This window comes from Sinocyclocheilus rhinocerous, unplaced genomic scaffold (assembly GCF_001515625.1).
Source record: "Sinocyclocheilus rhinocerous isolate Xijiao unplaced genomic scaffold, SAMN03320098_v1.1 scaffold3595, whole genome shotgun sequence".
In the NCBI taxonomy this organism is placed as follows: Eukaryota; Metazoa; Chordata; class Actinopteri; order Cypriniformes; family Cyprinidae; genus Sinocyclocheilus; species Sinocyclocheilus rhinocerous.
In genome coordinates, this window is record NW_015664998.1 from 134,944 (window position 1) to 157,181 (window position 22,238).

Here is a 22,238-nt window from a genome sequence, read left to right on the forward strand (position 1 = left end):
AAGTATTATAACATGAAAGGCTCCTATACGGGGGTGTGTTTCCCAAAAGCATCGTTAGCTAACTATGGTCGTTAGTTCCACTGAACTCTATTGGTAATGACGGAACTTGCGACCATAGTTGCTTTTGAGAAACGCGCCCCGGAGCAGCACAAAGCGCTTTTGCGCATCCCGTGCGCAGAATGATGCGCTTGAAGCAACATGGAGTCACAGTGCGCAGCGCTCCGCAAAGAAAAGTTCAAAGCACACAGGGAAGATGATTTTGATGCGTAGTGTATTATATCTGTGCGATAGTTTATTGAGCTTTTTCTTTTAACAGTTTTACATTTCAGTTACTGTGCGCATGAAGAACAATTCATAGTGCTCGTTACTCCATGATCTCCCAGGTGAAAAAGACGTAGTATTAAATGTATTAAAAATATACTTGAAATTCAAGTTCATCTTTGGTGAATCTTCTTTCATCGGAGGGACATAAATCTTTCAGATTTTTATTAAAATATCTCAGCTTTTCTTTTGAAGATGAACGAAAGTCTTAAATGGTTTGGAGCATCTTAAGGGTGAGTGATGACAGAATTCAAACTTAAACATATCTTGAAATACACTTAATATACTTAAAGTTGTTTCAAAATAATACATTTAATATGCACTTAGTACAGTATAATTTAAATATAGTAAGTATGTCTGAAAAAGCACAATTTAAATATATTTCTTTTTCACCTTGGCTAACAGACACCTGGTAGAAAGTAACGTTAACATTAGAGCTGTGAATCTTTGGGTAGACAGCGAATCGATTCGATTCATGATTCCTAACATTTTGTCACACTAGGGGCATATTTCAGCTTTTCAGAAATCTGAATTTCAGAAGTGACAAATGTCAAATACAATAATTTTATGCATAGGCGGATCTTGTGTAAGGCTGGGGAAGGCTTAGCGAGTCGGGGCAAAAATGCCACTAAATTGGACAAAAATGCCCCTGCACAAACAAATTAAATCTATTATGACTGTTTCTAACAAAATGAAAATGAATAGAAAGTGTCGACTGGTCGATTGCGGCATTAAATTAAGATCTGCTCATGTTGCACCGTATTTCATTTTTAGGTGTTTTTACCGTGTTGCGCATTATAACCAATCACACACGATTCTGTTGAGCCTGGGAATGCAATGGCCAATCAGAGGCGTTCAGATGAGTCATCGCTGAAACTCATCAGTTTTGAGTGCGCGCGCGTTCGCTGACTGAATTCCGGGCACGCAGAGGTATGTACAATGTAAGAGATTAATTAAAAGTGATTATAACGATAGTTTTTGTTTTTTTAGAGTGCTTAAACTCGCGATAGATCAAAGTTAGTGATAATGTCACTTTCTGTATAATAATTTATTCGCTGTTTGAATAACTTTGGAAAGGAAACGAATTATAATGACCAATTTCTAATGTTTTTTATTAAATTGTAATCACGTTATATACAAATTCAGTCCCATTAAACATATTTTATTAGCCTACATGACACCCATGTCTGGTTCTTGCCTAAAAAGACGGGTTTATGATATTTGTAGATTTGGCTGCTTTTAGCCTTACCCTGGAGTTGGTCCACCCTCCGCTTATGATTTTATGTATTTGTGAAATCAAATACACTGCTGGACAATAATCAATCATTTGTAATCTATAATTTTTTCCTAATGGCAATTTTATGATTGTTTTATATCTATGTTACAATCATATATTTATGAATGTATTTATATCTATAAACAATTATTTAAATTTTCTGCACAGAATAAGGTAGAAAATATACTTTATAGTTTCTGTACTGTAATAAATTATATGTCAATTAGCACTGCGTCATTCATACATTTTATTTATGTATATATTTATTGTGTTTATTATTATTAACGTTTCAGTTCATTCTGCTTTTTATACAGCTTAGCTGCAGATATACCCTGCATCATCCGCCGGAACGCCTTCCGCGTATGACAGATACCGGAAGTGAGAGAAAAGTGTTTATTACGTTTGAAATGTGGATATATTTCTTATAAAAACGAATGGATTTGCTACAGGAGGCCTTTATTAATTTATTATCTTGGAATGGAATGGCAAGGAGAAACTCTGTAGAAAGATACAGCTTTCTACGGAGTTTCTCCTTGCCATTCCTTGATTCCTTCATTTTGCTTCATGGCAGTTAAAGGTCTTTTTGACGTCAAGTCAAGTCAAGTCAATTTTATTTGTACAGCGCTTTTCACGATACAAATCATTGCAAAGCAACTTTACAGCAAATTAAGTTTCTACAATATTTAGTGGTAGCTTATCAGTGGTGACTGTCAATTAATGTACATATGGCAGAAATGTACGGAAAAATCTATTTAAGACGTAATAAAACAGACGATGAACACTATTAACAGCAATTATTATATGATGCAATCAAACTTATAGCAAAATGTGGTAGTTCTATATGTTGTTTCAGGGTTGGCATCATCTGAGGTCCTCTGAGGGGTTGGCATCATCTCTTCTCAGGTGTTCTGGATCCAGACTGAAGCTTGTGTAAATCCTAGCTACCACGGGATGTCAATCCCATTATATGTCAATTAGCACTGCGTCATTCATACATTTTATTTATGTATATATTTATTGTGTTTATTATTATTAACGTTTCAGTTCATTCTGCTTTTTATACAGCTTAGCTGCAGATATACCCTGCATCATCCGCCGGAACGCCTTCCGCGTATGACAGATACCGGAAGTGAGAGAAAAGTGTTTATTACGTTTGAAATGTGGATATATTTCTTATAAAAACGAATGGATTTGCTACAGGAGGCCTTTATTAATTTATTATCTTGGAATGGAATGGCAAGGAGAAACTCTGTAGAAAGATACAGCTTTCTACGGAGTTTCTCCTTGCCATTCCTTGATTCCTTCATTTTGCTTCATGGCAGTTAAAGGTCTTTTTGACGTCAAGTCAAGTCAAGTCAATTTTATTTGTACAGCGCTTTTCACGATACAAATGGCAGTGCTTTATAGCTGCTTAAGAACAGTATTTATTGTGAAATTTAGAAAACATCTCTAAACTTGAAAGTTCTTTATAATGTCATGCTTTTTCTCACAATACAAATTGGGCCTTTATAAAATATGAACATATGTAGTTCCTTTATATTTTAGGAAGCAGGTTCATAGCAAGGTGATCATATGTGGGCATCCTTGGTATGAAAACCTCTGTCTTAGACTTTATAAACATTGAAATACCTAAAATCTTGTGTTTTTTTCTGTAAATAAGATGTTTTTGTTGTTGCAGGATACACCATGGTGCCAATAGGTGGCGACAAGTGACCGTCTTTTTGTGTCATTAAATCAATTTAATGACAATAGATTCAATGACAATCAGTAGATCAGTGTTTACGTTATCATTTTACTTGGATTTCCATTTAAACGCAACAAATTAAAAAGGAAGTGAAACTTGAAAGCATTTATGAGTAAAATCAGCTCAGATCTTTTGTAGTCTATTCAGAAACATGAGCATGTGTTATTGGATGGAATTAACGATTAAGTTAAAAGCTTACTGATTACAAAGTGACGAGAGAAACAGGAGATCCTCTACCCAGGGCCCAGGACAAAATGTTGATGGGTTTTTAAACACAACTCTTAGAATCTTATGTATTTTACGTGTTTATCAGAAATCTGATAAATAAAATCTACTCTAAATATTAATACAAATTCTCTACCTGCCAAAAAAATTCATTAAAAACTTTCCCTTGTATCTACAAGGTGAATAAAAGGAAACCACAGAAACAGCCAGTTGAAGATACCTCATTGTTAAAGAGGATGTGAGACTTCATCCCCTGTAAAATTTTTCCAATCTTAAGACATCCGTTTCAAATTGCAATGGCCACATCAAGCTTTTGCTCTGTAACACTACTGCCATAGGTTACGTCATCAGGATTTTCACATCAACACATTAAGAGAAGAGAAGTTTTTCAGAGCACTAACCGTCTTGATTTTGCATCTGTCCAAATTAAAACAATGTCAGTAGTTCTTTTGTGAAAAAGCACAGAAAGGTTGTGAAGCACAAAAGGTTATGAAGACAAAGAGGTGAGTTGATCACAGATCTTAGACAGCATAAAATCAATTTAGTCTTTAGAGAAATGACTATTACTGATCTGATGTGATGTGATGGCGTGAACATGTAGGAACAGTTAATCATCACTTTGCATGGTTTCACTCCCACTTTGCATAACTGACAGTGTACTGCCATTTTTACCAATCTGGTGCCTTGTTTCACACAACTACCAAGAGGTGAGTTGATCACAGATCTTAAAATAAAATCAATTTAGTCTTTAGAGAAATGACTATTACTGATCTGATGTGATGTGATGGCGTGAACATGTAGGAACAGTTAATCATCACTTTGCATGGTTTCACTCCCACTTTGCATAACTGACAGTGTACTGCCATTTTTACCAATCTGGTGCCTTGTTTCACACAACTACCTGTGGAAAATGCATCAAAACCACACTGAAATATTCAGAAGGTTTCTTGACTCTGGCGCCTTATCTTTACGCACTAGAGCAATTTTGTAGATCAGTAGCTTGGTGTTTCTCTGCACCAAAAATAATATTTAGCACAGGAAGATTTTTTTTAAATTAGCTTTTAAAATAAAACAGGATGAGTTGAATATAAAATGCTAATGATTTACAGACGGATATGCAAAATCTTGCAATAAAGTTGCATTAACATAAATGCTTAACATAAACTACCATATAAAAACAGAGACCTTGCAAAGACTCATGGAACCCCAGATCCTCCAAGTTTGTGTTTAATCGAGGATGAGCAGTACTAGAGATTATAAAGAATGAACCACAGAGCAGAACTACATGGCCACAAAGAAAACCACAACAGTTTTTAACTGATTTTTAGCCTGGCATGCATATATCTTACACCATACAGATGCAAGAGTGAGCTGCATGCTTCTCTGACTCATTTTAGATTTCTGGGGGCAGAATTCTGGGGGTGTTCAGGTGTGGCAGTCTCAAAAAATAAGTCTCAGAAAAGTGCTTTTAATGTTCCTATGAAATTTTACAAATTGGTACATTTGAAAAATTTGGAAAATATACAAAGAATAAGAGGACTTGATGAAAACTTGATAGCAACCTGTGAATATTGAATCGGAAGGGCGTTCCGACACATTGAGTGCACACAACAATATTCAGTAACCTAATGACATCTGATGCTGAAATCAAGGTTGGAAAAAGAAGCAAATGCCCCTGTTTAAATATTAATAAAGCAACACTGGGAAAAATCAATGTTACAATTTACTAGCACTTTGAAGTCCCTAGAAAGGTTTCAAATACACTTGATATACTTGCAAAGATCAGATAAGGTGATTGGCAAAGGAAATCTTGCCACAAAATAACGTTTTGAAACTCCACACTTTTAAATGAAACAGCTTCCTTGATAAAGTCAGTTACCTGTTGACCCAGCTGTACAGATCATTGTACACTTTTTTTATGCTTAGAGAGCTGGTCATAACGCATGCAAATATTACAGAGTCTCTCTCTCCAGTCTGTGTACATTCTAACATCACAGTAATTGTGCCATCTAAAATAAGATTCATAACGCTCTCTATTGTCGGCCACTTGACTTAAGAAAGTAGCCAGTGCCTTAATGCTGCTGAAGTCATTTACATGAATGAATGACTCTGGTGGAATTGATAGTTCATAAATGTTCCTAGGTGGGCCGAGCACCACCGGCACACTCCCTGCCTGAAGCGAGTTTCTCCACAACTTCTCTGTGATATAGTCTGTGGATATTGAGTTTTCAAAGGCAAGGTAGAAGTAACATCGTGATATTGTGGAAAGCAGATTTTTGTTCGAGAGCAGCCGCTTGGACCGCTGACCGTATACTTCTATCAGTTTCGATGGAATGTGTTTGTTCAGCTGCTGGAAAACTAGAGAGCGACTCTGATTGGCTTTGTATTTGCTGACCGCCCAGCAAACTAGGCAGTTACTCTTCTTCGGAATGATGAATGTGGCATTAGTCCTTTTAGAAACAAGCTCTCCGTATGGCATGAAGATGTCAGCGTCACGGTGATACCTCATCGTCCAGTTGAACAAACTGTTGTAGTTGCTGAGATTGTGGTTGTTCATAGGAGGTTCCAGCGATAACCAAAGCCACTTTTTGCATTGGTGGACGCGTAAGGTGGAGAGGAAGTTTGGAGTGGCCAGTCCAGAGCTCATAGTGGTGGAAGACATGTGCTTGAGCGAAAATGGATCGGTTATCCTCCAGAAAGCAGGGATTTCATATTTATCCGTACAGACACCTCTCTCCAGTCTGTAGCGAACTCTGAAAGGCCAGTGCCACACAGGAGGATGGTGATGTTGTACTCTGGGCTTTTGGGTCCGCTGGTCTCAATCTGACTCAAGACTGTAGCATGTTTTTACTCCAGGATAAGAAATTGTAGAAAAGTACAAAGTCAAACAGACAACAGAGGGCACAATTCTGTTTTTTCATTAATTGCATGGCACAAATACTGTAAAGACAAAGTGGTGAGGTGGTCACAGAAAGGTTATTATAGTTAACTAAAACTAAAATCATGAAAAACATTCTTTGTTACTTGAAATAAAATAAACATGAACTGAAACAAAACAAAATCTAAAAAAATTCTATACTTATATTATTTCAGGTAGTTCCCAAGTGTTTCCCATTTCTATGAATATTTAACTTGATGTACAAAAAAAAAAACTAAAAATGAAAAAACTAGACAACAAATTCAAATATCAATAAAAACTATGATAGGATCTCAACACTGCACAATAAATATCTTATATCGTATCTACACTTTGTTATAATGAGAGGATTCTCAAGCTTGCAGAACTCAGCAAACTCAGCATTTTGAGTGGTGCGTGGATTCTAACTTGTCTTGAACACTTCTGGTCATTGCGTTTAACAGATATGTCTGTGATTGGCTACATTGTTCAACGCTGTAAATATGTTTCGGCAATATCAGATGGGGCCCCCGATTCCCCGGGTCCCGCTTACCTCGCTTATTGGTTAAGTCCGCCCCTATGAATTTCACTAAGGTTAATCAGTGTTTTTCATTTCACTAGTGTTTGTAAGAGGCTTTTCAGTAATTATGGTCTATACGGCCCCTCATACCAATTCGCTTACAAACTATAAACATACTGTCATTATTACCTCTGGTAATATTTATAATCCTTCAGTTAATGGTGTCCCACAGAGTTGCTCCACAACTGGCCTTGATGCGTGTCTAATGGTTGTTACCATTAGACCATATTTATTATATGTCATGTTTTTTTTCTTTATAAATCGTGCTGCCTGTGGGAACTGGTCACTCGAGCTCTTTTTTACCTAACTGTTGAAACCATGCAGTGCTATGCTGCAGAGGGTGCTATTTGCTTTTCTCACTGAACTCTTTTCAAGGGTAACTCGCTAGAATTACATTCGGCACTCTGATCAAAGATCACAGACTTCATGCAATCCACGACAGCCACAAAATAACATGTGATCTCGGTGAAGTCTGTCCAGCTAGAAGGGATTACCTCAGTCCCAGAAGTAAAGCTAAAAACGGTGAGATTAAAATGTTGTCACATCGATGGAGTTTCTATAAATAACCAGGCGTCGCAGAATGATGAGGATTCAACAGCGCATCAGTAATCCAGCCGCTAGATTATCATAAAAATCACATCTGATCTACCTGACACATCGGTCGCGCGCTCATGTTACTACAGCAATAAGAAACGTTCGTTCGCTACGTTTGGCTGAAGCTGACAGAAGTATCTCCGCCCACTGCTCAATGAGATGCGAATATCTACATCTGCTAAAGAGCATTTTGTTCACAAACCCAGCCCTCTTAATTCTTGATGTTAGGCTTTGTCACACGCCGGGGAGGGCAAAATGCAGATAGAGCGGCATCTCAAAACAACAACAACACTGTGATGAATAATATATTTTAATTTGCGACTTAATTCTCCAACTCATCGAAAATGGGATTTCTTCACCAGCTACACCTTCTCCTGTGGAAAAACGTGACTTTAAAGCGGAGAGGACCGGTAAGAATGTTTCTGTTTACATGTGTCGCGTGTATTTTTTATTTTAATTTAGGCCTTGATGGGTTTTTGTTTTGAACACGTCGCGAGCGAGAGATGCACGAGCAGACGGGCGTCAGTCACGTTGAGGTAACGTATCGCAAAACATACAAACGAAATTATATGTTACTCAGATGGCTTCAGTGTTAGAGTTTCAACACGATCTGGCCTTCTAAATGTTTCACGTTTTTCACATCTTCTGAAACAACGTGGGCGGAACCACTTAACTGAAAGGAAGTTGTGTTGTCAGTCGATCACCTACTAACAGGTTGTTGCCTGAACAACCTGTTAGTTCGACTATGACCACACGTCTCTAGCAAGTTGAGGTGCCGCTAAACAACCTGTTAGCAGGGTGATAGAATGTTACCTGCTTCTGATGTTAAGAAAAAATATCAAATTTATCCCTGAAGTGTGTATCAGTGTGTTCTTATGTACCGAATCAAGCTCAGCCCCTTTTAACGTTCAGATGCACTTAAACAAATATGACATATGCAAAACAAAAACTGGCTTATGTCACTGGCCTTATAAGGAAACTATAAGGAAATATCATCCTGGTGCTTCAAGGACTGAAGTACTGTACAGCAGTCTTATACCAGATGACAAAAGAATATTCTTACAGCAAAAAAAGTGTAATCATGTAGTTCTGTTATTTTTAACTCCACAGGCCTAATTTTGGTGTGTTTGTAGGAGTAGAATAACCTTGTGGGAGGGGAAAATGTAATGATCAAAACACTGAATCTGGGCCCAGTTGCAACGAACCACCTATGTTAAGAAAACCTTTATGTAGATACCCAAATGTAATGAGTATTATTACTTCTTTGTAGCTGGCTGCAGAGCAAAAAGACATTTTCAGTATGCAGTGGGGTCCAAAAGTCTGAAGCCACCTTAAAAATGTGCTATGTAATTTTGTTGATCTTTCTTTCTTTCCCCAAACTAATTAGAATGCTGGTAATGTAATTTGTACTAGAATTTAAAAAAAAAATTAAAAAAATGTAATTAGTAAACTTACAATATAATATAATGTAGTACTGAAAAATTTACTTTGTGTATATTTGCAACATATTAATTTAGATGTTACATTTACATATTAAATAATAGCATTCATATTTGAATGTTATCTTAAGGCCTGTTCACATCAAGGCCGTAATGATCATGATAAAGATATAGTTTTAAAAATTGTTCTAAATTTAAAAGAATAGCAGAGTCCACACCACAACAATAACGATAATGGAGGAACACCGTCATTGGAATCACTGTTTACAATTATTATTATTATTTTTTTTTTACAGCTTCAAAGAGCTTGACAAAACTGCAGTGTGTGCTTATAGTGTAATAAACAGAACAGTATTGTGCATTGGGGTGGATGCAAATATGGTTATCGTTCTTGAGCTGAACAGGCCTTTAGAGCAAACTGGCTCATAACTGGGAGTTTCTGGGAGTGATATATTGTGTGACTAAATCTAGCAGCATTTTAAGAATGCTTGCAAATTAATCCTTATCTTTATCATATCAACTTTGTTACCGTGAATCCAAATCTGGTATTGAATAGAAGTGGGCTCTCAAGAGCCCTGTCCTAACACGCAGTTAGGAAATAAGCCACACTACTTTTAGTAGCGTTTTGACCTCAAGAAGATACTTAATTACTAAGCATTGTTCCTATCTTTACGAGCCAGATACTTGCTGCTCCATTATGTTATTTTTAGAAGCAGCATTTTACAATATGTTTGCAGCAGACGTCAGGCTCCTTGGAGGTAAGGATCACCCCAGTAAGAATAGTAACAGTTACGTCACTGGGCCAGTTTGATCACATAGGTCCATTTCAGGGGGAGTTTGAAGGCTTTGTAGATTGATGGGACCCTGGGAAGTGGCTAGTCAGCAAAGTTTCAGCCTGCTCTGTCTTGTAGATGCTAAATGAATGAGGTCCATTGAGTTCAGCTCTCCACTGGCTGCCTGCCTTTATTGGTTACTCACTGCTGATATGTCAGTGGTAAATGCTGTCAGCCCTTTGTCAAGAAAGAGTGCGTGTGGTTTGATGGTGGTGGAGTGCAGGTGTATTCAGATGTTTGTCAGTGACAGTGCATCTATAAGAGATGTTTTTGCTGATTTGGTGATGTAGTTATGATTTACTGGGCAGTTGATGGGAATGCAGTTGGTGGCTAACAGCTTTATTTAGGTCAGTTCCCCTAATGTTTGCAGTCTAAGACTGATATGTTGATTTGATAGTGAGGATGCAGTTATATTCAAAGCACTGTCATAAAATCCCTCACAGCTAAATGACAGCTTGTTTGCTTCTCTATATCCCAGTCACAATATTTGATCAAGCATAAATGGGTATCCATACTAAAAAAAAAGATCTTGGAACACGGCTCCTATAAAATTAGGACTAAACGGCCAAATCGCTCCGCTTAAAGTAAAATAGTGCATTGACTTTACATGTTACTTTGCTGCAGTGAATTAAATCTAAATTGAAATGCTTATTTTTATCACTATGTTTGGTTATTTAAACTAGCAAGTTTTCCTAATTATGTTTAGTTTAATGTTTAGATGTCACAGTGATTATGTTTGTATTTGTGTGTTTTGCAATTCTGTTGTGTAATGTAAAATACAAGCCTGCTAAAATTATAAACCATAAATAATAGTTTTTTTAAATTGGAAAGCCATTTATTATAAATTCTGTTTTGAATGTGTAACGTTGACATGGTCATATGAACAACCAACTGGTAAATAAGTACAGGTGCATCTCAATAAATTAGAATGTCGTGGAAAAGTTCATTTATTTCAGTAATTCAACTCAAATTGTGAAACTCGTGTATTAAATAAATTCAATGCACACAGACTGAAGTAGTTTAAGTCTTTGGTTCTTTTAATTGTGATGATTTTGGCTCACATTTAACAAAAACCCATTAGACATGACCAAAAATGGCTTGCGGTTCATTGAATCAGTTGTTAGATCGATTCAAAGTGTCTCAAAAATTTGAGATCGAGACTGATTCTTTAATAAGAATCAGCTAATAAGGGCATTGATCATGGATTGTTCTGTGTTGTGTGATGCCAATAAGATGCTGTTACAGTTTTTATTATTATTATTTATTTATTTTTGCCACGTTTGTGGCTATTTTAGTCACAGTCTGGAGCCCTGCTTAAACCCTCTTGCCAATAGATGGGGTGCCTGTTTTTTAACAAAGCGATATCTCCACCTCCTACCCCATCAAAAAAAAAAAAAAACATTTCATAGTCTGTGTTATGTATTGTGTTACGGTCTCTGTTTGAAGGTTAGATGAATATTAACCCAAAATTGGTCTTTTAATGCACCGGCTGCCTTTACCTCATGCCAAGTGCAACACAGACTGACCTACTCCTGCGAGCTTCAATCCCTGAACAATTGGTTGAAGCAGGGATGGGTAAAACTGTCTGCGTATCTATGGAGACTGAGATAGAAAGAGAGAGAGAGATAGATGGATAAAGCAAGTACGAGAAAGAGTCAAGACACAGACAGCAGTCTGATAACCTGACAGTCAACGAGAGAGCCAGGTGTCTGAATTATGCATGCAGACTGTACGTTAATGGAATCACAGTATGTGTTCTGTGAGCTGTTTTATGCTGTGATCTCACTAGTAGAAATGCAGATACTCTACCATTTCATCATTCAGTTTATGGAGATGATGGTGTTACACATTTATTTCCATTAAGAACATCTACTAAAATGCTAGCTAAATGTGGGCCTCAAATTTTCTAAGATGACATCAGAGATTTGTGCAATAATAATATTATATTTTATAATATATAAGATATATTAACATAAGCCTTTTAAGACAATGTAAATATGACATTTACTGTAGCATTACAGAAAGCCCTATTCCTTTTACATGATTGCATTAGATTCCTTTCAGTGCTGTGAGAAATATAGAGTACGTCAGTGCTCCTCTAGTTTGGCAGAAATGTAATCTGAGTTTGGCAAACTACAGTGTTCCATTTTTGTGATGAAAATTAAATGGGAAATATTAAGTGTTCAAAGACTGTTGATTCAGCAAGCAATAAAGTTATGCTGCACTAGCGAGCCCCTTTTGAGACTGAGCCTGTGTCATTGGAAGACTAATCATATATGCAAGCACAAAATGATTCAATTACATTAAAGGAAGTTCATTGAGAAGCAGTATGTTTTTTGAGATCCATTGGATTGTAATTAGAAATGGCATTGTGGAATGTGTTGTAATATGGTGATATGGCAGCAGAGTAATTACGGTCCTTGTATGGATATTTTTCGTACTATTAATTCTTTCTTTTCTTCTCAGTAATTTCTGCAATTAATTCATCCCAACTTGCTTACAGCTCCATTCTAACTTTGGTTTGTACATAATTGTAATATTGAATAACAACACACAATATATTGGTACCATATATATATATTTTTTAAAGTATTAATTTTCATCAAATAATGTTATTCAAAATATGTAATAGTGCATACTGATTTCCCCTGTTTTAATATTTCCTAGAGAGATTTATTTTGCTGTTATCTAATGCTTATTTAAAGGGAATCTTTAAAATCTCTAATAATTTAATAACATTGTAATCTTTAGCAAATTTCAAAATCAATATCCATTTTTCATTATGTACTTAATGTTTTTATTCGTAAGTTCACTTGTAGTGTTTCTCTAGTTTTTAAAGGGGTCATAGGATGCCCATTTTCCACAAGTTGATATGATTCTTTAGGGTCTTAATGAAAAGTCTGTAGCATAGTTTGATTAAAATTTCTCAATGGTAGTGTAAAAAACACCTTTTTTACCCTGTCAAAAACAGCTTTTTTCAGAGCAAGCCATTTTGTAACATTTTCCTTTAAATGTTAATGAGCTATGCTGACCCCGCCCCTCTCTTCCCCTGGGCTCCTGACAGAAACACAAAAGAGTTTGCTGTAAGTTTCCAGAGCTCAAGCCAAGGCGTATGCTTAGCGCACACTAGCAGGGCAGAGCAGCACACAGTGTACAGCACACAAAACACACAAGATCCAAAAGATCTCAGAGACCATTTGAGGAAGGATACTTGGTGGAAGAACACAAAAAACAACACTAATGCAAAAAGTGACACCGTTTGTGCACTTCATGACCCTATACATACTGAAAAAACTAAAAAACATACTATATGCATAAGACTTTTTTTAAAGGGGTCATTGGATGCCCATTTTCCACAAGTTGATATGATTCTTTAGGGTCTTGATGAAAAGTCTGTAACATAGTTCTCAGTGGTAGTGTAAAAAACACCTTTTTTACCCTGTCAAAAACAGCTTTTTTCAGAGCAAGCCACTTTGTAACATTTTCCTTTAAATGTTAATGAGCTATGCTGACCCCGCCCCTCTCTTCCCTGCTCTCTGAGGGACTGTTTACTTTAGCCGCATTCATTGTGAAACTTGCTAATTATCACATTATTAGGAAAGGCGATTTGCAAACATTCATTAAAAAAAACCTTACACTCACTTATTCTGTAGGTGAAGCTGGATCACGATTGATTCGCGCGAACATAGACGCATTTATGTAGATCGGGGGCTCTCTTCAAAAACAAACGTAATCCACTGCGTCTTCAGCGGCTCAGATGTCTGGAGTAAATGACGACTGCTGTGTTCATTATTACATCCAACAACAGAACACCTCATTCGCTTGGGAGTCATTCTTGTCTACATCTGCTCCGGCAGTGAAACAATGGCGGACTGATGACAGCTCACTCAGGGCGGGTCTAAGGTAAGATGCCAGTCCAGTCTGTGCTGAAACGCTACTGTCAATCAAATTATCGTGGGAGGGGCCTGTCTGTGTGACGTCACACAGACGGGCATATGAGATTGACTCGATTTGAGAAAGGGGTAAAAATTTAAAGGTTAAAATCAGTGCATTTTTAATTCCAATATCTTATAAATCTCCAATGGACTTCCACACTCAAAAGGGACAGTAAAGCAAAGAAATTTATAGTTAATATATATATATATATATATATAAAACAAATATCCGATTTGTTGGGGGGTGGGGGGGATTTCCCCTCTTCTGGTCTATGTATCCCTGCCTCTGCTGAATAATATCCCCCCGGGTGATGCTATCCCACCAACCACCAACAGAGCATATAAAATACCAAAAAATACAAATATTTTTTAAGTAAAATACTGCAACATGACAATACAAACAACAATAAAATCAGAAACTGTCAGTTCTGTTCAAAATAAGAAGCACCTGTGAGGATATCATCATAATATTTGCATATGCTATTTTTTTTCTAAGACCTGTTCGTTTACTAAATTGTGATTATGGTTTCTCCTGTCCTGCATTTATTGAACCTACAGCACCTGTACAGTACACTGCAAAGACACTGTAATTTTTAAACACAGCGACAGAGAAGAGCAAAATTTATGCAGAACCAAAGCCTCCCAACATTCCCTAAAACTTTCGCATGGTGATTTTGTACACTGATATGTGCAAATCAAGTTTTTGTATTAGTTATACATTTGCAAGAAGATTAATATGATTAGATGTGAAATGGTTTGTGTGGGAAGATTAATATGATTAGATGTGAAATGGTTTGTGTGGGAGTGCAGCAAACCAGTACATTAAACTGACGTGCACAGTAACATTTACTACAGTAGGATGATTGTGTGACTTGAATGCTGTTGACATTTCGTGTGATTATGGAGCTTTGTGACTCATCCACCAGTTGCATAAAGACAAAGCGGCATTTAGGAAAGCATAGATGTTCATGGACAGTTTACTGTAGATCATAGTGATCGCGTCGGTGGAAAGCTTAAAGGGGTCATATGATGCGATTTCAATTTTTCCTTTCTCTTTAGAGTGTTACAAGCACTTGGTGCATAAAGAAGATCTGTAAAGTTGCAAAGACTAAAGTCTCAAATCCAAAGAGATATTCTTTATAAAAGTTAAGAGTCAGCCCAAATGTTCACGCAAAGAAAGAAGGCGTAACTTTTATTCTCACTGTAACGAATCAGCTCATGGGAAATATGAATAATTAATCATAACTAGTTATAATTAATTATTCATATTTTAGATCCGCTGTAGATATTTAGCTGACCTCTCAGGGTCAACTGTCTTGTCAATTCTAAGAACGTTAATTTCCTGGTTAAGGGAAATAACTTCCTTACTGTACAATTCTACAAAAGCTTGTAGCATAAATCTGCATGACTAAGTGACTCCAGTTATTCCGTCACACGCTTGAGGTATTCGGCCAATCATAACGCACTGGATAGCTGGCCAATCAGAGCACACCTTGCTTTTCAGACCGATGAGCTTTGTAAAAATCGACGCGTTTCAGAAAGGCGGGGCATAGAGGAGAAACAATAATGTACAGTATGTGGAAAATAATGTTTTTTTTTTTACCTTAAACCGCATAAACACATTTCATTACACCAAATACACAAAATAATGTTCTTTTTAGCAACATCATATGACCCCTTTAACTATCTGTCTGCTTATGGAGTAAGTGGGGCACTGAAAGTTCCCCGTGTCCAGTGATGGTTGTCCTGCTAGCCCAGCATAGCTCAGACAGCCTCCTGAATTATTGAGATCTCTCTGTACTCCTGAGAGAAAAGCGGCACTGAAGGAAGATTGGATGAAATAAACATGAGATAGAGGAGAAAAGGAATGAGGCAGAGAGCGACAGGAGGAAAGTACTGTAATAGTCAACCATTCTGGAGGAGCAAGATTTAGGTAGGAGAGAGTTGATGGATAGAAACTTCTTTTGTCAGTGCGGTGCTGACAAGCGATAGTTAATGACGAGTGCTGGAGTAAGAGAGGACTGTAATGAGGACAGGTAGGGCAGTGTGTTAAATGAGGATCCAGTGAGAAAATAGAGGTTTTAGAAAGAGTGTGTTTGGCGAAGGTGATAGAGAGATGTGAACGGGGCATGATGACAAGACAGAAATGAAATGATGTGGGACAGTAAAGAAGGATTGTGGCGTACAGAACCGGAGAGGCAATGAGTGATCCTTTATTTCGGCAAAAAGATCAGCTATAAAACCCTGATCTTTAAGCCTCTCGGTGTGTGCCTGCCTTAAATGAATGGTAATATGTGTCCAGAGTCAGGGACGGTCCCTCTTAAATTATAATTATTGCAGCAGTGTTCACCTTGTAAAACCAAGCTCAGGCAGGGAGCCATAAATTGGGGCAGAGTGAGAGATGGAGAGAACCGGGTTAGTTTTGGAGATAAATACAAGTTTTCCACCAAAATAGTTCTTATTCTTATGCTGGAGCAGAGTGTCTGTGAACCTCGTTCAAAACCAGCCTGTATTTCCACTGACTCGAGAGCTGAACGATGATTTAGGCTAACTGACTGTCACTACATACTGTACCCTTCACACAAGAAAACACCCGACGTCAATCCTTAACCGTATTTCTTTATCCTTATGCCATCACAAGCTACTGTTTTTATGATTTAAGTTTTGATAAACAAAAAAACATAAAAAACAACACGTATGATTTTTGTTAATATCATAAAGTGGAAACAGAACTGTTCAAAAGTTTGAGTTTGGTAAGATGTGTTAATGTTTTTGAAAGAAGTCTCTTATGCTCACCAAGGCTGCATTTATTTGATCAAAAAGTTACTAAAAATATTATTACAATTTAAAACACTTTTCTATTTTAATATTTAAAAATTAAATTTATTCCTGAGATGGCAAAATTGAATTTTCAGCAGCCATTACTCTAGTCTTCAGTATCACACGATCCTTTAGAAATCAATGTAATATGCTAATTTGGTGCTCAAGAAACATTTCTTGTTATAAATGTTGAAAACGGCTGCTTAATAGTTTTGTGGGAAAATGATTTATTATTTTCCGGATTCTTAAATGAATAGAAAGAAGTTTAAAAGAACAGCATTTATTTGAAATGTTTTGTAACATTATATCTTTACTGTCGCTTTCAATCAATTTAATGTGTCCTTGTTGAACGTTTGTCAGCTAAACACACATTGCATCTCTGCATTGATGTGACATCTTTCATTTAATATTAATGAGAGAGGAGGTTAAGGCCCAATCCCAATTCTATTTTATACCCCTTCCCCTTCCCCTACCCCTCCGCCTCCGCCTACCCCTTCCCCTTGTCCCTTGAAACAGAGTGTCAAGGGGTAGGGGTGAAAATATTCCCCTAAGAATTGGGACACCACTACTATGCCGTCACACGTCATCATACGTTGTCTAGCTCCTACAATACACACACATATACTGGTGTGCATTAGAGCCTTTAATTACCGTTCTATATTAATGCGCTGCTTACTGACACACACACACACACACATGGGATTGGGCCTAACATATGGAATGATTCCATAATCGGACATTAGGTGTCCACTTTGTGTTAATTATAAAGGTAAATAGTAGAGCCCGACCGATATAGATTTTTTGGGGCCGATACCGATATTAGGGAGTAACAAAAGGCTGATATCGATATGTCGGCCGATATTCTTTGTGTATATTATAGTACAGTACCAGTCAAAAGTTTGGACACTTTCCCATTCGTGTGTCCAAACATTTGACTGGTACTATATATAGAATACAGTATATACATAAAGAGAATATATATATACATAAACACATTTTTTGCAATGATCACTCAAATGTGGTGATCAAACACTTATAATGACGTGACAAAGATATGTAATGATGGAGGCAGGGCATTTAACATTCCCTTGGAACTGGAATCATGGCGGAATATCATGTATAGTCCACTTCGCAGGGCACTTACGGTCGAATAAGACAACGCTTGAATGCTGCTGCCTGAACAACTTCCTTACTGAAGTGAAAGTGTTGTCTGGTGTCACTATCTCGTGAACCCGGCAGCGGATCTCCACCAAATTCGGGGGATCCCTTCAGCTCGAGGAGCCCTCTCGAACGCCACCCTCCGCGCGTCGGTAGCCATTTGTCAACTCTACCGACGCGCTCGATTCGGCGTTCTAGAGGGTTCCTCGAGCTGAAGGGATCCCCTGAATTTAGTGTGGATCCGCCACGCCATTACGGATATATGGCCGTTCAAAATTTCAGTGGTTTTCCATGGACTTAAGCTTTAAAGCGTTTCATCCAGGTCGCCAGTAGCAAACAATGGAGCGCGCTCTGCTGGACAAACTAAGTAAGTACACCATTTCAAGCATTTTATCTGCGTTATATGTTCTGTAAAAAAAAAAAATCCATATCGGCGGCATATTCGCCAATACCGATATATCGGCGACAGGCTCATATCGGCTGATAAAATCGGCAAAACGATATATCGGTCGGGCTCTAGTAAATAGCACAACTAAACAAGTTGATCTGAGTTGATATTTATGCCCTTAGCTCAAACATTACAGGAAGTTTAAGTAATTTACGCACTAAAGTTTAATATTTAATTTTATAGACTTGTTTTATAGACTTGCCTAACTCTACTGTGAGCAGGAGTTAAAGTTAGGCACTATAGTAAAACAGTAATAGTATAGTAAAAATAGTAAAAAGGAACACAGTTTTGTGTCACATGAACTACCTCACCTATGATGTTTGTTAATATTGAGACATTTCCTCATTCTTGTGTAGTTAGTTACACAATGAGGAAGTACAGTTATTTCAGATTTACCTTTTAAAACTGAAATAATCGAAATAACCTTGAACTTGTGAAAATGGACAATTGTGTTATATACTGAAGATACTAAATATAAAATCTCTTATAAAATAAAATCTTTTAAATATATTTTCTTTTTAAAGGTGTATTTTCCTTTTAACTCATGTATACTGGGTTTAAATTCTGTTAAAAATCGATTAACTTTTTTTTTTTAATCCCAGTTATCTAGTGTGACAGTTAATCATCACACAAAAAATAATGCAGAATCCCAACCCTTTTTTCTTTGCTTCATTTATCTTTTAAATGCTTCAAAATGCTACTCTCTCACTGTCACCCGCCCCAGTTCCTGGAAAATTTGAGAAATGAATCAAAGCCGTCCATCAAACAGTGTCACGAAAGCATCTTATTGATCTGTTTTTGTGTTTGTTTGTGAGATTTTTATGATGGATATCATTAGTTTATATGTGCATGCATTGTGTGTTTGTGTGTAAGCATGTATGTTCCTTCCATAGATGCTCTTCTGCTGTGTGAGTCACCTGTTATCCATCACAAAGAAAGAAAGTCTGCTTTTTAAGTGTGGATCTGTTTACTTTTGTTGTGTAAAGCCCGATTCAGACAGTAATTGTTTCTCATGGGGACATAAGCTATTTTCAGCATTTACATTAGTCTGTGATTTGCTGTCCGAATCCAGAATGTCTGTGTTTTTCTCCCACCACCTGCATAAGAATCCCTGGGCAAATTACCTACGTTTTTTGTTTTTTTTTGACAAACACCAAGGTCGTGTGGTAATTTAATTGATGTCTAAATTCACATCTCTGAGTTTACAAGAAGAAATCGATTCAAAATTCACTGTTTAAATCATTTTTGACCACTGCCGAACACCGTACGGTAACAATTGCTATAATTTGCATGCATACTTATTACTGAAATGCTGGAAAGTATACAACAACAATATTTCATAACTGCTCCTCCACAGCAAGTGGGAGCTGTTAAGAACAAAAAGAAGAAAGAGAAGAAAAGCTCATAAACATTTGAATTTTGAAATGGTCATTATTATGGCAGCAACAGGTTTGTAATACAATTTTAAAATATGTATTATGTACAATTATATAAATAAAAATATAAACCAAACAGCTTTATGTTTACCTTATCTAAATAAAATATTGCATTAAGTTATTTCTGCTAATCTTCACATTTTTAATGACATCCATCATTTTGAGAGATAAAATGCAAGACAAAAAAAAAACATTTAAACTATAGCCCGTCTATTTTCCGATTTTTAAACAGGAGATTTAATAATTAAATAATAAATAGGATATTATTAAATATTCATTTATTCTCATTATTCAAAGCATATGACATTTTATTTACAGCAGACCACCATGTGACTGACCACGTGAGCATTGGGTTCCCGGGTTCGTAGGATTACAGAACTCGCTTCTCCACTTTGAATAAATTGCCATCTGAATCCATGAGTTTTATCACTAAGGTGATTTTTACAGATGATAGACAGCAGGACGACTTTTTGTTGATATTTCTCTAATGTGCATTTAAATGATATTGTACAATTTAATGTTAGAAAATGTGATCTGCAAAATGACCCCCCATTGATTTTGAATTTAGATATACTTCTATTAACTAGGTTCTTGATGAAACTTTTAATTTATTTGTATTTTAATTTTAATTTATTGTGTATTTAATAGTAACTGTGATAAAACATAGAGTACTACAGTCTTATCCAAACCTTAGCAGATCTTGTAGGCTTGAAAGTGTTAAGGTCTTCCCAGAAGGCCTCTGTCATTGGTTGGCTAGTATTATTCTTCCCAGCCATCACACATCAAAAATGAGCTAATGAATCATGATATTCCTGGCTCATTCACACTCATCTGGCTACTTAAGTATCCATTTTTTTCTGTGCTTTTCTCTGCAGAGCATGTTTATGTGCCAAGATGTTCTCCTTTCACAGCCTAGCACTTAGAAATAGAGAGAACAGAGGAAAAGAAGACTGCAGTTTCCCTTTAATCAAGCCAGATACAAAGTGAGCACGCTGAATGGAATTAATGGAGAAGAGAAAAGCTGAAAGAGGGAGATTACCGAGTCAGAAAAGAGAGAAATGTTATATGGAGGACAGTCTACTTTCAAGGGTTTGTAACTGATCCTGTCATCTTCGATTCACATTCAGTATCCTGGTTGTAAGATGATACATTTTCTCAGGAGAGTCATGTTGGTGCAGGTGTAATGGGAGCACAATGTTAACTGCACAAGAACACACAGGCTGCAATTATTTCATCAACAATATAGTAAAAATAGTACTATTGTGAAATATTATTACAATTTAAAATAACACTTTTCTATTTTAATATATTTTAAAATGTAATGTGATGGCAAAACTGAATTTTCAGTCATTACTGTATAGTCTTCAGTGTCATGATCCATTTCAACTGCAGCTTCAGCGTCTATTTATAGTGTAGGGGGCGGGACACTACAGAATCTAGAGAGCATTTGATTGGGCAGAATATTTGACTAGAAGCTGAAGTGCAAGGTGAAGTCATCAAAATCGTTGATCCATATTGGCGGAAGTGAGACTGTAAAGCTGCGTCCCAAATGACACACTATACTATGCACTCATACATTATGTACTATGTACTCACCCATGTAGTGTATGAATTATAGGTTTATTTTATGAATTAAAGGTTATTTTGCCATTCATAATCTGAGTCTGATAGCCCCTCACGCTTCACTACGTAATTAAAACTGCGACAGTTGAGTTGAGCATGAAGTGTCCAACATTCTACATTTAACATTTAAGTGCATCATCCGGGTATTTAAAGTGCACTTTTTCTTTTTGGAATTTTCAGTGTGAACGCACTACTCGCGCTATTTATACTAAAAACATCAAAGAATAGTGCATAAGTACGCGATTTGGAACGCACCTTAAATTTTGAATGCTTGTATTTTCTAAATGCGAATTTTGTCATTGTTTTGGAGCACACTAGCTTATAGATAACCCTAAGGCTAACATATTCACAATAAAAAAACTTTAACAATTTCTCTAATGACCTGACTGTTGTGTTCTATTCTGGATCTCATATGCCACCATTCAAATAAATTATGCTACTCTTCTAATTAGGCTTACCTTTCTGTTGCATGAGGTTTAATTTGTGCCTATGACAGCTGCTGTCTTCACTGCTGTCTCCTTCATGCACTTACAGTGTGGGAAACAGCCTTGAGGGACTAATGTGTCAACAGCACAGAGGTTATAGACACAAACCGGAACAAGGCAGTTGACTTCCCATGGGCAAAGAATGATAGTTAGATCAGAGTCTTCTGCTGTCGACAGCTTACAGAGATACCCTGGACATTGTTAATTTTTGTGAGTATATACTATATCGAGGGTTTAGTACGAGATGTATCCTACATAATCAATACAGAAACTAAATAGGTTAAAACTGAGTTTCAACGAAGTATTGTTAAGAATCTTTCTTTACTTTTGCCTTTCACCTTTATTTGTTTCAAAATGGAAATAAGATTTGTTGAATTGCTCTCACATCCAAAATCCTGTTCTCATTGTTATTGAATCCTGTGAGG

General features: G+C 36.7%; 2 protein-coding genes across 5 annotated transcripts in view; one reads left to right on the forward strand and one right to left on the reverse strand.

Annotated features, from left to right (window-relative positions):
• Positions 1–5,441: 5,441 nt before the first annotated feature.
• Positions 5,442–6,487, reverse strand: LOC107730704 (alpha-(1,3)-fucosyltransferase 7). The gene is given in 6 exon segments (XM_016541586.1): positions 5,442–5,483; positions 5,485–6,153; positions 6,155–6,270; positions 6,273–6,336; positions 6,339–6,401; positions 6,404–6,487. Coding segments are annotated over 6 exon segments (1,038 nt in total).
• Positions 6,488–7,495: 1,008 nt separating this feature from the next.
• The window catches only part of abca2 (ATP-binding cassette, sub-family A (ABC1), member 2), a 71,838-nt gene continuing 57,095 nt past the window's right edge, over positions 7,496–22,238 (forward strand). For all 4 annotated transcript variants that reach the window (XM_016541607.1, XM_016541608.1, XM_016541610.1 and 1 more), the window contains exon 1: positions 7,496–8,046. In XM_016541607.1, the coding sequence (XP_016397093.1) occupies positions 7,981–8,046 (66 nt within the window). In that variant the 5' untranslated portion in view covers positions 7,496–7,980. The remainder of the gene's footprint in view (positions 8,047–22,238) is intronic.